Source organism: Alnus glutinosa, chromosome 2 (assembly GCF_958979055.1).
Source record: "Alnus glutinosa chromosome 2, dhAlnGlut1.1, whole genome shotgun sequence".
Lineage (NCBI taxonomy): Eukaryota > Viridiplantae > Streptophyta > Magnoliopsida > Fagales > Betulaceae > Alnus > Alnus glutinosa.
The window spans coordinates 32374044-32391303 of record NC_084887.1 but is presented as its reverse complement, the minus strand read 5'-3'; the positions used below and the strand labels follow the sequence as shown (position 1 = coordinate 32391303).

The following is a 17260-nucleotide window of genomic DNA, read 5'->3' as shown; positions in this document are numbered from 1 at the left end:
TTATTATTCTTCTCTACTTTTTTCAAAAATAAATAATATTTTATTCAACTTTTTTAAAATTTTATTTCACAAAGTTAAACTTTGAAATTAACACAATGAATTAGAATTAAATTCGAATTTCAGAAAATTCAATTCCCAAACAAACCATAATACATAGATATTTATGCCTACAACAAGTGAAACTATAAAATGTAAATGGAATTTAAAAATAAAAAATAATAAAAACTTAACGCCCTTTAACAAATTAGGTCTACATAATATTACATCTAATGGATCATATGGTTTGCAATAGCAATTTTGAGCTTCATCCTTCCATTCTTCTCTTCCTTTTGTCGGGCGAAAATGGACGGCAGCTGCTGCAGCGTGCGTCCATCTAAATGAAGCCCAAACGAGAGGTACCCACGGAATACCCATATATATTTCGTGGGTACCGATAATACCAGCACTAATGCACTGAATTCCATCATAACACCGCAATTGAGTGAGAATAGTACAAAGCCAGCCCAGATTGTTCTTGGAAACTAACCAAATCGTACTTTATGGGCAGAAGAGAAATGCTTAGCTGCAGCTAGCATTGCAGCCTCTGGTCCAGAGCATGAACACTTCGATTTACTAGCCCTTGAAGACGGATGGAAACCGAAACACGACCAAAATGGTCCTAAAAACAACATGCACCAGCTGCCCGTGTTCTTCTTTCCGTCTTTCATTTGTTCTAGCCTGTTTTTCCTTCCTTTTGCCAAGTACAAGAAGATGAAGAAAGCTTGCTTAGTACACGTACAAAAAGACACAATTGGACTAGGAAAACAGCAGTATGCACAGCATATATGTGTGAGGGGTGGTTTGCTTAATTGGTTTTATTGCTCCATCGGCTATCTTAGAGCAATATATAGATGAGGTCTCTTGGACTCCAAGCTTGAAGCTTGTAGTGGAGGGACCGTACGTATGGGCGGCTATCAGCGGAAAGAACTTTCTCGTTTTGATTATGCCATGACTTGTTGACCAAGTTTTCCTCCCATGGTTTCTCAGCAGTTTCTCTGCTTCAATTCTGAACTTGCTGTTTTCCCACCGCATTCGCATAATGGATGATAAGTTTGACCAACGTTGATAGGGTGGGTGTACAAGTGGGCTATTATTAATCATCTAATCGCTAACTTTATATTCGCTTTTATATACGGATAGAAAAAAAAATGCTAACTGCCTAAGACGGGACAATTAGCAATTTTAAGTGTAAACAAACGTGATTAATAATCACTAATCACTATCCTTATATATTATATATATATATATATATATATATATACATATAAAATGATAATATACTATACAAAATGACTTTGTTTCGTGCGTTTGAAATAGAGTTTTTGTATAACTAAAAAGACAACAACCCAAATTAATTACCCAATCATCTTATAAATAACAAAAACTAATGATATGGTATGTTGATTTTTTATATGTTAGGCGAAAGTCCTATATATATATATTCGCATACTTGCTTGACCTAAGAAAAGAGACTCGCTTTTCATTTTGGTTGTATTTAATTAAAAATAAATTTTAAAAAGACCATCTATGTGGCATATGTCGTATCAATCAAAATTGCTTCCTGGCCCTTTCTCAGCACTTTCCATAGCATTTGAATAAGATTTTTTTTTTTTTTTTTTGGTGGGTGCATTTGAATAAGTTAATTACGATCTTTAAAATCGTTTGAGAATGTGATTACAACTTTCTAATCTTGACGGACCCAATTGGAACTTAATTAATATATTAATGTGGTGCACTATGCTATTATTGTGATACATATCGAGGACTTTGCCATGGATCTTGTGAAGTTGCTTAGTTGCTTAATTTTATACTATTTACTAGCCTAATTGGGAGTGGAAAATAAAAAAACAAAGCTGAATACATTTGTTCTCACGTGGGCAAACTTCTGGTGTTCATACAAAATGAAGGTAGTAATAAGAGACTGTATTTGAATGAATTGACAGCATAGGCAAACCAAAGAACTCTTGTACGAATGGAAAGAAAAAATATATTATGTATATATATTTGATCATTTGGGTCAAACACAAACATCTATCTTGTTCTGCTCTTGATCATGATACATCAATTTGAGGCAGAGCCACAACTAGGAATACAAGAGAGTCCTACGACAGACCAATTGGATTTTGAGATTTCCAATGAAGACATACTAAGTTAATTCTAAAGTTGTTGTGTGGTTGTGCCTAATTGAAAAAAGTAAGACGTTATTCCTCAGAAGGGGATTGAGCTAAACTATATCCAATACTTCTTAAAAGGGCACATACGTCTGAACTGACATGAGCTGAATTAGAAGTGCCCAAAGGCACCGACTTCTTGTACCCCAGTTAGAGCTTGCTTGTCTTGTGGACCTGAAGCCAAGAATAAATTCCAACCTCTCTTGAAAAAGGCAAAGGAAATTGTCACTTGTGTACAAATGCAGATGAGGATAAAAGTCATGGGCATGCAAAGAGAAGACTATCATCTTTCTCCACCATCTAGCTCCTCTTGATCATCCAGCTGAGCTTCTTCTTTGTTGTTTGACTCCCCACCTCCATTTTCATGATTTTCACCACTAGGTCGAAAAAACAATCCAGATGATGTGGAATCATCTTCATCAAGATCCTCTTCATTATCCTTGTCTTTTGACCGCATTATCAAATCACCGTCCATCCAAGCAGGGCATTGATGCGAAACTCCAAGAGCAGCCTGAACTTGTGACTGAGTTGAAGGACTTGAAGCATGAACTGATGTTTCAGTAGAGTCATGCATCAGGCAAGAACATTCGGGGACTGGATGAGAGAGAAAAGATTTTGGTTTTGATTTCGTGGATGCTTCTATCAGTCCATCCAGCAATGTCTTTCTCATATGCTTGCGTACTGATGTTAGCCAAGTATGGTTGGCATGATATAGATGGTCACCGATTTCATCTAAAAGCTTGACAACTTCTTTTCTGCATCCACAGAACCACATCAAAATGATATGTTTAAAGAACAAGAAGAGAGTCATCATCATCATCAAGTTACTATTTTGATATAAGATGATTGGCATGACATTTTATCATTAACCTACTTTAGGCATGCGGCAAAACAAATATGTTGCTGGGACGTCAAGTGCAAGGCCCACAAGCTATGGAGACTTGACTTGGAAAAATAAAAACCTTTAAGAGTGATTGTATGGTCCCAAGTAGCCCATGCTGTCCAATCAGTTGCGTTACTCATAGCATAGAGACACAGCAATGTAACAACTTAAACAGAAATATAAAGGGGAGATCCTTTCTGCATTCGATCTCAATGCCTTGACATAGGCAAAATAACAGTAAAAAGATAATCTAAATCATGTACCCTGATTGTCTATTCAGAATTATGTATGAACATATTCAGGAGCCAAATACATGTAATAATTACCTGTCCGGCCTAAATGTTTTCATTGCCGCTGACTGGTAGAGTCTGTGCCCCATTACTAAGCTGGCAAAATTTGGATGTCCCTTGCCATCACGATCAAATCCAGTGATGAAAACATCAGCTTCAACACATATCACATAGTCGATTGCTTCCCATAGCAATTTATGGGCATTGGTACGCAACTCCATCACTGTACTCTCAGGCTCATTGTCACTCTCAGCCACCCAACCCCACCAACCCTCAATGTTATATGATTTTGGCCGTGCTGGAGGCGGTGGAAGCGGGCGAGGACGTGGCCCTGCAGTTTTCCAAGCTTCATGCTTCATCTCTTTCTCAATTGAAGGTGGAGTTCTAGGATAACTGCTAGCCTCACGACCGTAAAGACTACTGAGCTCCCAGGGGGTGCTAAGGGAAGTCCTATCAACAACGTTTTCAAACATAGCATGAAGAGGAATCAACGTCCTTTGGCCACCAAAGACTTCACCGCCAGACACATATATTATTGCATCCCCTGAGTATCCATACGCACGAAGAAGAATACCAACCTGTAGAAATTCATGAGATTTAGATCAAAAGGCTCACCTTGACTTTAAGACATTTCCCATTTGGTAGACAACTCTGCTTAGTTAAAAGGGTGGCCCAGTTAATCAGTCATTTCAAAGCGTATGGGCTCAAACGTCAAAGGTTTGCCTACTACCCAACAACCACTTTCCACAGGTGATTTAAAAGCCCCAAAGAAACTGAAAAATGGATATTTTAGAATAACCCCTTTCCCTCCTACAGTGAAGTGATAAAGCTCCCTCAAACCCTTCAAATTGTGAAGTGGCACACTTCAAGTTTTATACGTAGAACTAAGCTTCTAAAGTACAAAGTTTCAAGGGTATCATGAAGCAACCATCTTAAATATTTGTATGTATTGGACCAATCTTGACATTGAGAGTTAGTATCTATGTAATCTCCTACCTCTTCTGGCATTAATGGACAAGAACCAGTAAGGCGTTGCTTAGCCGAATTCACTGAAAGCGTCCCCTTGACAATCCCACGTTTTTTCATCCAAGACCTTTTGTGCTGGATGAGCTCCGTATGAACATCCTTGGAAAAAGTTTCAAAGGCACAGGATGCATATCAAATTCTGAGTAGAGTTCCAAGATGTCCCAATCATGCATTTATGGGTTAGAGGCAGATACCTGGAAGAGTTCAGCACAACCATGATATGCTAAAGCTTCTCTGGTCATCCCAGGGTCATAAGCTATAAATGGCCGTCCAGGAGTCCGTAACCTAAAATAATATTTGAAATAAATACAAACTCACAACAATAAACCAGAGGAAAAGAGGAAGTTTATGATGAGCAGTCATTGACCTGAATAAAATTTGGGTGGCAAGTTCCTGGATCTCCTGTCGGAACCGGAGAGCATGGAAAGCAACCCTACATCTCAGCCTTTGTAGCTCTTCAACTTGTTCAAGTACGGGAGGAAGGATCGCCTAAATTACATACAGAAAGATTATAACTCAAAACGCATATAGAGATTATTATTAGTAGCAACAATGACATCAAATCAAGAACATCTAACTTGAACCGCACAAGATTTAAATATTTAAGTTATGTAAGAATAGATACCAAGGAAAAATAAAAAAACAAATATTCTGCCACCACTTTCACCAAAGGCCATCTGGTAATCATTATGAACAGCTATAGGGAAGCTTTTCTTCATTACATACATAGCATTAATAACACATTTATTTTCGGTCTTATACAGTTTGTCACTTCAAGTTTTCAATGCGACCACAAATCAAAGACTATGTAAAAAAGTCCACTTCCTATATCTAACAGTACAAAACATAAATACAGATTAAGGGTGTCTATGGGTGTCCCATGGAAATCGAGCAAGTCCATTTCCTTGCTGGAATTAATATGCACATTAGCTTTGAACATCCCAATGCAAAGCCCAAAGAACCCAATTGTGGCCATCTCCTTCAACAAGTAATTAAAAGATTGGCCAAACATGTTGACAAATTACTAAATTAACAGTCAATTTAAGCATCTATCATGTCATAAGTGATTGAATCATAGTGCTATCATTTATTCAGCACACTATGCACTGGACAGCAATTACAACTAGGGTAAATGTTAAGTTCGATTCCAGGCTATGGGTCAAAGAAGGAAAACAAAAGGGACAACAAATCAGTCATTACCTGCAAGCATCCACCTTCAGACACAACTAGTTCAACCACTGAATGCTTCTTCAATACTAAGAGAACTTGGTTCAGATAATAATATGGAGAAGCTGAGTAACGCACTTTGAAACTTGGAATTTCTTTCTTTCTCCTTGCCCATTTGAGATTTTTTGGAAGGGTCTTCACAATATTGACATCTTTTGCTAATGCTGCCATGAACTGGTCCTCATTGTACAGGTATGCAAAACTCTTGAACTCAGAACTGCATACATTATAAAATATAATGAACTAACTTACAATATTAAATGGATACATCAATTTAGGCCATGATCAAACTTAATTAAAATTGTAACGATTATCTGGAGTTAGGCAACCTTATCCCCTTGCTGCTTGTAGTTGACTGGATCTCAGGAATTACTAAGGTAGCATTAAGAAGCCGAGAAACCACAACCACATCACAAATCTGAAACATAAAAATGATACACACTTATAATTTAATATGGTATTTGAATAAAATAGCACATAGGTGATGCAAACATGACATCCTCACCGAATTCCGGATCTCATGGAAACCACCTTGTATTCTAACAAATATAAACCCATTTGTTTTTGAACTGGGATCTGTTACAGATACGATTAATTAGAAACACATTTTTAATTAAAAAAAGAAATAGTAACAATTAAAAATTAAAACATAAAATGTATTGAACCCAAACTTGAGGTTTTGAAAAACGGGGGGTGAAAATATCTTGAGTTAAGCTAGGTCCTATTGTAAGTTAAGCTATGCCTTATTCACCATAGATCTAGAGACAAGAATATAAGCCATGCGTGCTAATAAATTGACAAACTATCATGCTTACTTAAGGCACACCAAAGCCTCTTTTTGAACAGCATAAATGTCAAAACTCCTGACGTAGAATTTATAGAGCTAGCAGAAAGTGTTGAAGAAATATAAATGAACTCCACATATGAAGCCAGTTTTGTATATAACAAATCAGGAAAAAGTAAACATGTATTTGGCCAATATTTCACTTTGTGATCTTCTTTTGGAGGTTAATCCATATTCCTTGTTCACATAAAGGACATATCCAGTTCCCAAAAAGTTTTCAACTTTCAGGTTAACTTAGATTTATGCAGGCTATCGAATACTCACTCTTTGTCCTTTGAAACTCACATTGCCAAAAGACATCCCCATACAATTTAGGCATACTAACAATGATACAAGGCAATAGGACAATATTAGATGTTATGTTAAGGTTGCAAGTTAATTTCAAACATTAGTTTGCAGTTCTTTGAAGCCCCACTCCCCTATGCCAGCCAAATGACAAGAAGATATGGTGCGTAAGGATCGTTGAAGAAGTTCCTAGTTTGACAAGGGAACTTATATGGGAAAAGGTTAATAAAGAGATAACATTGATGAGAACAGAAGTTTGATAGATTAGATAACACTGATCTTTACAATATTCACTTGTATTATATTCCACGCCTTACTATACTATCCGGTTTTCACTAATAGTTTCCTTGAGATTCCATTGTGGCACATTGGTGTTTGTCATAGACTAGAGCTTTGAAATCCCTGACTTTGATACATAGAACCCAGTTGCCTGCTACGGTTGCACTCTCCAAATTTTTAGAAAGAAAGAAAAAATAAAATAAAATTGTCTACTCAGGCAAAATTAAGCCTGAAAGGGAAAGTTTTACATTCAAGTAATTTCTATAACTTAGTTTTACCAACAATATTAGCCTCTATCAAGCATTGAACTACCATATAATCTACCGAGATGCATATGAGATCTAACCAGCATAGGATCCTCTGGAATTTGCATCAGGATGCAAAGATTCAAAACGCCTTACTGGACCCCACAGTCGTCTATACGTTGGACTCTGCAGGAGAAATTAGGAGTGGAAAAATAAGAAGCCATAAACAGACAACAACAGAAACAAAGTATATGAACCACAGACGGAGAATAAGGTCCCCACATAATACTAGGCCAATTTCAAGAGCAGGATGAAACCCAGATGGGTACCAGCTGTACTCCATAATTATTGCAAAGATTCAAAAACAGATCCATACTAAAGAACAAACATAAAGCAGAGAACAAAATCCATGAGCTCAAAACCCATGAGCTGAAAACGACACTAATGTCCTCATTTCTTAGAACGAGAACAAAATCATATTCCCACAAGCACCCAAGCAACAGAAATTCTGGAACCCCCAGCAACAAAAAACAAGATGAACAATAATCAAGCTGGTTAAACACCACATTCAAAAAGCATGAATACCATGGGAGCGTTCAAAGCAAAACGACAATGGAGTAAAAGAAGATAAAAGAAAGAAAGAAAGAATTGATCTTGGTAGGTAAGTATTTGCACATTACAGTTCTGGGAAAATTTGCATTTCCAAAGATAGGTCGCCAGGAGAAGACTATGATTGAAGACTGGTACTCTGTATAGCCGTCCTCAGTGAATCTAGCAAGCAAAAGGTGAATGAAGAGAGAAATAGCAGATAGCACAAGCCCAACCAGACCAACCCATTTCAGTCTAGAATTCAAGGCCATCTTCCCCTCCTCTTTCATGGAAATCTCTCTCTCTCTCTCTGTTTCTCTCTTACTAAGAAAGCTCGTGGGAGGAGTGGAGGACTAGAAAAATGTCTGAGAGACACATAGCGAGAAGTTGGTGTTTGAGTCGTACAGTGAAAGGGGTGTCTGAGTTGGACTGACAGATCGAAGGGACATCTCCTACATATCTAATATTATATATATTTGGGTTTCTTTGCCAGTCTCAGTTTCAGAGCGTGAGAGGCACAGGCCAATGATAAAAAAATATAAACGGTTTTGATTGGATAATGTTGCCAAGTTGGTAACCATATGGTCCATAATAAAAGGGTTTTGCTGCTGATATTTCCCATATGTGGCAGTGTACTGAAGTCTGAAAGGAGTCACGTGCTGTGGAAGACTTTTGGCTCTCTGTGCTTTTCTTTTACTGAAAGTAGGTAACCTGGGCTGAGACACCGTGGGGGGCCGGGGGTGGCAGTTGGTGGAAAAAGTGGATGGCTGAGGAAAGTGGGGGTTTGAGAGTTCTGTGGGTGAGAGCTCATTCAAGGAACTTTTTACTTTCAAATATGGAGAGGCAGCAAGTAGTGGGGACAGAAGTGAATGATGAGTAAATGAAATTAGGTCATATCCTGAGTACTAACTTATGGCTTGGTTTGAATGGGACCATACCATTACAAATTTACATACAGTGTGGAATGGCATCTTCTCTATTTTACTATTTTATTCACTCAATTTTTATTTTCTTGGGTTTAATGATGTTATATTATTTTAAAAAAAAAAATTAAATAGCATGACAATATATTACAGCATTAATGCTGTGTTTGGTATACTGAAATGGTAAATTTTTTTAGTTATATGAGTGAATAATATTAGGAATAAAAGAGCTTAGGAAGAAGTTATTATTCCTACCATTTCGTTTGGATGACCAAATTTTGTAATTTGAATTTATTCATATTTTGCCCAAGTCTTTTAAAACTTTCAAACTGTAAAAATTATTTATCTAAAACGTCATTTTTTTCATAGTCTCTACAGTGGCCGTCACTACATCTAAAAAGCTTCAGTGATGGTGCAACCACCCCCGAGTCATGGGGATGGTTGTGAACTTGCGGCCACCCCAATTCAATTGGGATCATTCCATTTATGTGGAATAGTGCAAAATGAGGAGGTTACTCCTAGTAACACTAAACAAACCAAACGACGTAATAGAAATAACTATTCAATTCTTAAGTCCATTATTGTCCACCAAACGTAACATAAATATGTGAAATATAATTTGGACAATGAAATGATTCCTTTATTTATTATTTTTTTTTTAAAAAAAAAAAAAGGAGAGTCTAAAATGTCCCCCACCCCTTACCTTCTCTCTCAATAGATTAATTTAAACACAAATTTTCAAGTAACAATTTTGTAGGAAATTTAAAAGCATAAATATAACGTTTGCAATGGTACAAGAGTAACAAGACGGCTCTTGAACCTAAGGATGTTTGCATTGTGATTTTGTTTTCTTTTAAGAACAAAACTAATAATACAAAATTTTGTTGATAAAGAAAGTGGTACAGGTACACTGTACACTGTACACTCACAAACAAAAGCAGGGGGTTAGTACAGAGGAAAATCATAAATGTGGTTCTTTTGTAACAAAACTCATGACCTCCTTTTCGTAAGCATACCCTTTATTATTATTACCATTCAGACTTCAATTTCCTATGACAATGTTACAAAGCTTTCTTAATCAAAAGTAAGGGAGCATGCAACTTCCTTTACCTTTTATATACACCTGCACTCTTATCAATCTAGATTCCTAGGGATGGAATTACGGGGTTGTTTTCACATATATATATATATATACTTAAATACCTTTATTAAATACCTTTATTCTTTTCAAATTACACATTATCCTCCGGAAACTACCACATGTCATATTCAATGGCCTTAAACTACCATTTGTTGACAAAAAAACTCATTCATTAGTCAAAATTGTTAAAAACAGTGAAATGAAAAAAACCACACAAAGCTTGGAAACTAAATTTACATAAATATCATTAAAATTTCAAAACTAAATCATATTGGGGTGGCTGAACCACCCCTAGGGCGTTGTCGAGTCACCCTTGCGGGGTGGCCAAGCAAACCCCAAACACCTAGGGTAGTTCAACAACCAGCCATTCTTTTTTTAAGTTAAAGTTTTTTTTTCTTTAATTTTTTTAGTAAGTTTTTAGTTTTTTTTTTATTATTATCTTTTAGAGTATTTTTGTGTTTTTACATCTAAACATTTGTATATTTCGTTTGATTTAATGAGATTAACTAATGTCAGAGGTTTTTTGCTAAAAAATTGTAGTACAAAGAGGTTAAGTAGAACAGGTGGTAATTCAGGAGAGCAACTTGTAAATTAGTGATAGTTTTAGGAGGGTAAAGTATTTAACCCATATATATACATTGAACTAAAAATTAGACTTGATGCCCGAATTAAAATCATTATTTTGTATGGTTAAATTACCAATTATCTCAAAAACTTAAGTTAATAGTCCAATTTGGTGAGGCATAAAATATTTTTTGTCGAAAAATATTTCAAACTAAAAATATTCTCTCTCTTTTTTTTTTGGCTATTTTTTCCATTTCTTTACAACTCTGAAAATGGTCTGAAAAACAATTTATGGCGTTTGACTTGTATGAAAAGTTGTCAAATATTTCTTAAATTTTCATATACTTTTAGGAGCTGTGAGGAAGGGAGAGAGAGAGAGAGAGAGAGAGACAATAAAGAGGAAGTGCAGAGAAAGAAGGTGTGTGAAAATATAAGAGCTTCGGGAGTAGGATTGAAGTCTAGTGTAATTGTGTACACATATTACTTGCAATTTGGGCGGACAATTGTTAGAGGGCCCTAGCTTGTAGAACCCACCCACCCAAGCAGATATGCCCCAAAAAGGGCACTCTTACAATTACTTGCTAATGAATGTAAGGAAGCGATGAAAAATTGTTTACGCGAATGAAAAGTAAATGGCGGAAACAAGATTTGAACTCATGATTTTTGTTATGATACGATGTTAAGTCACCACTTATCCTAAAAATTTAATAATAAAAAATAATTAATTTTAATTATTTAATTAATATTCTAACTCGTTTTCATATATATGGTATGAGACATTAATGTTCGAGTTCCACTTCCACGCATCAAAAAATACAAACAATCCATTTTCTCCCCTCCCCTTTTTCTTCATAACCACGTCCAGAGTAGGGCTGGCAAAACGGGTCACCCGACACGACCCGTTAAGACCCGCGATCCGTTTAGCTTAGACCCAGACACGACCCGTTTATGTTAACGGGTCGGGGCTCCAAGCACGACACGACACGATAATTTCATGGGTCACCCGACACGACCCGTGAGACACGTTTACCATAATGGGTCGAATCGGGTCAACACGACCCGACACGACCCGTTTAGCTTAATTTTTTTTTTTTAATATATATATATATATATATATATTATTATTATTATTTTTTTTTTTTTTGGGGGGGGGGGGGGTTTGTTAGTATTTAAATGAAATAATAATAATTTTAGCAATTCATCTCTAAACTCCTACTCCTAGTCTCCTAGTATGCTAGCACCAAATCACTTAATATGTTTAATTGTCTAATCAAATAACAAAAAAAAAAAAAAAAAACACTACATCATCATTACAAATTTACAAATACAAAAAACTGCATCATAATTGTCCACTCTTGAGTCTTGATTTCTTGAATGACCTACATATGCTCATTGTCCATCAGATTGGATCCAATGCAGGTTAGTTTGACATGCCCATCTTTGTCATTCAATTCCAATACCTAAAGGAAAAAAACAGAATAATTATATTGGGAGGTGAAAAAGTTTAAAATGTCAACTAACATCATTTACTTTTTACAATTCAATATCGATCTAACAGATTGTACCATTCTACCTCACATGCTAAAATACAAACAATAACATAAGAACAAAAGAAAGAATAGGGGATCTCATAGGAACTGCTACTATCCAATGTCAAAACATCCTCTTCTTCATTATCCACCTTCATTGAAGTTTGTTCTATATCAAAAGATAAAAGAAATTAATTTCATAAAAATAAGATGAAAAAATACAAGTAAATGAAGAAATTAAATATGCAAATAACTTATATTACCTTGCTCTCCATATAACCAATTTCTAGTGCAAACCAATGCCTCAACAATATCAGGCTTGAGTGAACTCCTATACTGATCAATCACACGTCCACCAATACTAAAAGTGGATTCTGAAGCAATAGTAGAAATAAGAATACTCAAAACATCACGAACCATGGCAGCTACTTCAGGATAACAAAATTCATTTCATTTCCAAAATGAAAGGATGTCAAATGTCGTGTTCTTCTCCAAATACTTGGGTTCATCCAAATAAAGTTTCAATTGAGTCTTTTGTGCATCAGGATTGACTCCATCAAATGCTAGAAAATTCTACATAAAAAGAGATAAAATAAACATAAAATTAGTAAGTGATTATGAATATATATATATATATATTAAGTTATATATATATTCTTGGATTCTTAAATTCTTAAATAATATCACAAGTTTCTTAAACTCTTAGCTTGTTAGTAAGTATATATATATTTGTTTGTGTTTTCACTGTTTTGATTCTTTTGAGTTTTGAATCTTTTGTTTTCAACTTTTCAAATCATTCCCCCAAATTTGACAATTTCCCATTAGGCCATTCTCCATTTTTTTTTTTTAAACCCAAAAAAGAAATAAGAAAAAAAAAAGAAAAGAGAAGAAGTTAATCGTGTCTGGCGGGTCACCCGCGGGTGACCCGCGACCCGACCCGCCAAACCAATATAAACAGGTCATAAACGGGTAGACCCGTTTATGACCCAAACCCGTTTAAGGTAGACCCAAACCCGCTAATTTCGTGTCGTGTTCGTGTCGGGTTGTCGTGTCGTGTCAAAATTGCCAGCCCTAGTCCAGAGGCATAATTGTACACTTTTTTTTTTTTTTTAGCACTCTTCAACAAAGGAACATGATTATCTTAATTTTAAGTGAAAAATGAAAAGAAGTTATTTAATAGTCAAGATTTTATTTCACCTATAGAACATTATACATAATGTCTTCTTTTTCTTCTTCTTTTTTTTTTTGACATTCTACATAATGTCATATAGTAAATATGTTGTCACACAATTTAATTTTTTAAATAATATGACATTATATGTACCGTTAAAAAGCAATAACATAAAATTTTGACTTTAAAATAGCTTCTCTTCAATTTTTATACTATGAAAAATGAATTTTTCTTTATTTGTTAGTTCAAATAAATCAAATAAAAGACAACAGGTAATACATAGATGTGACCTTGCACACTGCACTCACAATTACTACTTCTACAAGCTGAGGAAGATGAAGGTCAAATTCTTTTTCTTTTCCCGAGCGACCATGAATACGTATTACTTATTAAAATATATATATATATATATATATATATATATATATATATATATATATATATGAATACGGATTTTTTATTTTATTTTTTCTATGCGAGCATGAATATGAATTTTACTATATCAGGAAAATGGACAACGGTGGCCATCAAATGCAGGTCATGCCTCGATTCACGACGGGGGAGGGAATAATTAAGTCCATTGTACTTCCTATTGTGGAAAGTTAAAAGGTTATTCTAAGAATACATATCATCTACAATTTATCTTTGTTATATTATTACAATTTGCTATGCTTTTTTTATTCTTTTGGGTAACATCTTTCTTCTTCTCAACTTTGAATTTAGGTGTAAATCTACCTTGGAAATTCAGACAGCAATTATATTAAGTGAGATAGCAACACGGAAGCATATTTAAAGTTAATAAAACTGACAATGAACCGAATCATTTTTCCTATCTAAGTTGACCCATTACTTTTCTTAGGACTATACATTGCCCTATATAGGTGAAGAACATGGGTTTTTTGGGCCATTAGAACCACCCATAGCGGGTAATAAGATCTTCTCAATTTTAAATGAATTTAAAATGAAATAGAAAAAATGGCAATTTTACTCATTATTTTATAACTAACGGGCTCTTCTCCATGGAGAGGATCCGTTTCCCCTAAGCGGAGGGTGATTTTTTTTTTTGAAAATATGGATCTCATTAATCATCAAGAAGAAACTTACTCCGTCATTACAATATGATGAATAGCAGAGGGCAAGCTCCTCTCCAAACACAATTAATCAATTGAGACAAAGCCAAATTTGCAAGCATATGGGCAGGTTGATTAGCACCCCACTTCACATGTTGCACGGTAGAGAAATGGAAGCTCTTCAAAACCACCCGAGTATCCTTAATAATCTGTCCATAGTTCTTCAAGTAAGGAAACCCTTAGTTCAAAGACTCCACAACCAACAAAGAAACACCCTCAAACACAACCTTTGTATAGCCCAGCTCCCCACAGATTTGGACAGCCTTCCACAATCAGCGGAGGGTGATTTTGAGTAACCGTCCATCTGTTCAAGACGGGCAGATTCTGCCCGTAATTGCTCACGAATGGATAGATTTTTATTATTTTTTATTTTTAAAAAGTACATATATCTCATTCAAACTACCACTCAATTGTCAATGTTCCCTCCCTCTCAAACTACCAATTGTGTCAATATCCCCCTCAAACTACCAAAACATGTCAATGTCCCCCTAAGACCAACAAAAATGACCTTACATTTTAATAAAACAAAAATGTCCTCATAAATTCGAAAGAAAAAAAAAAAAAAAAAAACTAAAAAAATAACTTTTCAGAAAACAAATTAAAAAAAAAATTAAGAAAAAAAAGAATAAAAAATTAATAAAACAAAAAAGAACGAAAAATTGGGAGAAAAAAAACGTTTTATTTATTTATTTTTTGTATAAATTTTTATTATTTTATATATCTGTTTAAAACAATAGTTTTTTTTAAAAAAAAAAATTAATAATAATTTATGAAGGGTATTTTTGTCATTAAAGGGGACATTGACATGTTTTGATAATTTGATGGGAGATATTGACACAATTAATAATTTAGAGGAGCCATTGATAATAATGTGATAGTTTGAAGAGATTACGTGTACTTTTTCATTTTTTTCAAAAAAAAAAAAAAAAATCACCCAAACAAATCTGCTTCATGTTTTGGGTTTTTTCTTTCTTCCTTTTTTTTCTTTTTTTTTTTTTTCCTCTGAAACATAATTACGCTTCTCGCGCTCGGTGAGTTGCAAAGATATACTGCTCGGCTCGGCAAATCATCTTCTAAATAAATATCAAATCAAACAATAAAAAGCCACAGACAAGTAAGCACTTGAAAAAAATTCTGTAGACGTGCTTTGCAACAAAAAAAATGACAGATGCAAAGGAAAACGAACGGAGATTAGAAGCAAAATAACAATTGTTCTAACCAAAAACAAATAGTAAAAGCTCAAAGAAAAACACTTTCACAGAAAATGGGAGAAATTGTGGGTACCTGCTTCTTTAGGAACCAACTGGAAGATCAAAGACACAAACTTTAAAAGAAAAAACCAAGGGGAATACTATGTGCTTCGACCATAGCGGGAAACCGGACGAGAGATTGAACAAAATTAAAGAAAGAGTAGTCCAAATTTCAGGAAGAAGTATAAAATGAAAAGGGAGAAGATTTTCATTGAAACGAAGAAGAGACGCCGTTTGAGTGAAACAAAGAGAGACAGTGAGAGAGATTTGGCCTACAGGTTTTCTCTTCGGCGGCACAAAGGGAGAAAATGAAATGGTGAAGATCGTGCGAAAACCTTTCGCTTCTCAAAATGGGGTCGTTTTTATATTAAATGCCAAAACGATGTCATTATCTGTTCCGCCAGTCAGAAATACAGAGTTTTTGAGGAGAATATTCTCTCTTGATCTTTTTCTATTACTGGCTGGGCATAAATAGCCATTGTACAAAGCTTTTTTTGATCCTATAATTTAGGACTGATTGACTATCTATATGGAAACTACAACTGTCGAGATACAATCACATATTTACAGGGATTCTAGTAATTATAGTCTAGGATTCTAGTAATTATAGTCTAGGATTCTAGTAATTATAGTCTATCTGTACAGCTAGCAGTAGGGACAAATTAGTGCTAGACTACAGGAGAACCAACTTGGAGATAATTGCTCCTGATTGTCAACAATGACAACTTGATTGTCAACAGTGGGCCAACCTTGATGGACCGACCTTGCTCCTGATTGTCAACAATGACAACTTGATTGTCAACACTCCCCCTCAAGTTGGTGCATAGATGTCGCTCATGCCTAGTTTGTCGAGACAGTCATTAAATGCTTGGTTTGATACTGCCTTGGTCAGCACATCAGCAAGCTGGTCTTGAGATCGAACATGAGGAACTTCAATCAATTTTTCTTTCAGTTTCTCCTTGATAAAATGCCTATCAACCTCAACATGTTTAGTTCGATCATGTTGGACAGGATTATGGGCAATATCACACGCTGCCTTGTTATCACAATATAACTTCATAGGGCTGACTTGCTTAATATGTAAATCTTGCATCAAATTTCTGATCCATAATAACTCACATATTGCCTTAGCCATTCCTCTGTATTCGGCTTCAGCACTAGATCTCGCAACTACCTCCTGTTTTTTACTTCGCCAAGTAACCAAATTTCCTCCTACAAACGTGAAATAGCCAGATGTAGAACGTCTATCTTGAACTGACCCAGCCCAATCTGCATCTGTATAGCCGTTAATATCCAAACTGTCTCCTTTTGTGAATAAAATTCCCTTTCCTGGAGATGACTTCAAGTAGCGTAATATACGGATGACAGCATTCATATGTTCTTCGCTTGGGGAGTGCATGAATTGACTAACCACACTCAGCGCATAAGCTAAATCAGGCCGAGTATGTGCAAGATACATTAATCTTCCAACCAGTCTCTGATAGCGTTCTTTGTTAGCAGGAACTTGATTTGAATGCACACATAGTTTCAGATTTTCTTCCATAGGAGTGCTAGCTGGACTACATGCTGTCATACCAGTTTCATTTAGCAAGTCTAAGGCATATTTTCTTTGTGACAAAAAAATACCTTTCTTCGATCTTGACACTTCAATTCCGAGGAAATACTTCAATTCACC

General features: G+C 35.3%; 1 protein-coding gene across 1 annotated transcript; it reads right to left on the bottom strand.

Moving 5' to 3' along the window:
- Nucleotides 1–2010: 2010 nt before the first annotated feature.
- LOC133859529 (O-fucosyltransferase 27) lies at nucleotides 2011–8317 on the bottom strand. The gene is made up of 10 exons (XM_062294953.1): nucleotides 7970–8317; nucleotides 7391–7475; nucleotides 6142–6212; nucleotides 5966–6054; nucleotides 5610–5853; nucleotides 4777–4898; nucleotides 4604–4694; nucleotides 4380–4508; nucleotides 3420–3961; nucleotides 2011–2965 (listed from the first exon to the last, which is right to left on the bottom strand). The coding sequence occupies exons 1-10, from the start codon at nucleotides 8165–8167 to the stop codon at nucleotides 2494–2496; spliced, it is 2043 nt and encodes a 680-aa protein (XP_062150937.1). The 5' UTR covers nucleotides 8168–8317; the 3' UTR covers nucleotides 2011–2493.
- Nucleotides 8318–17260: the final 8943 nt, after the last annotated feature.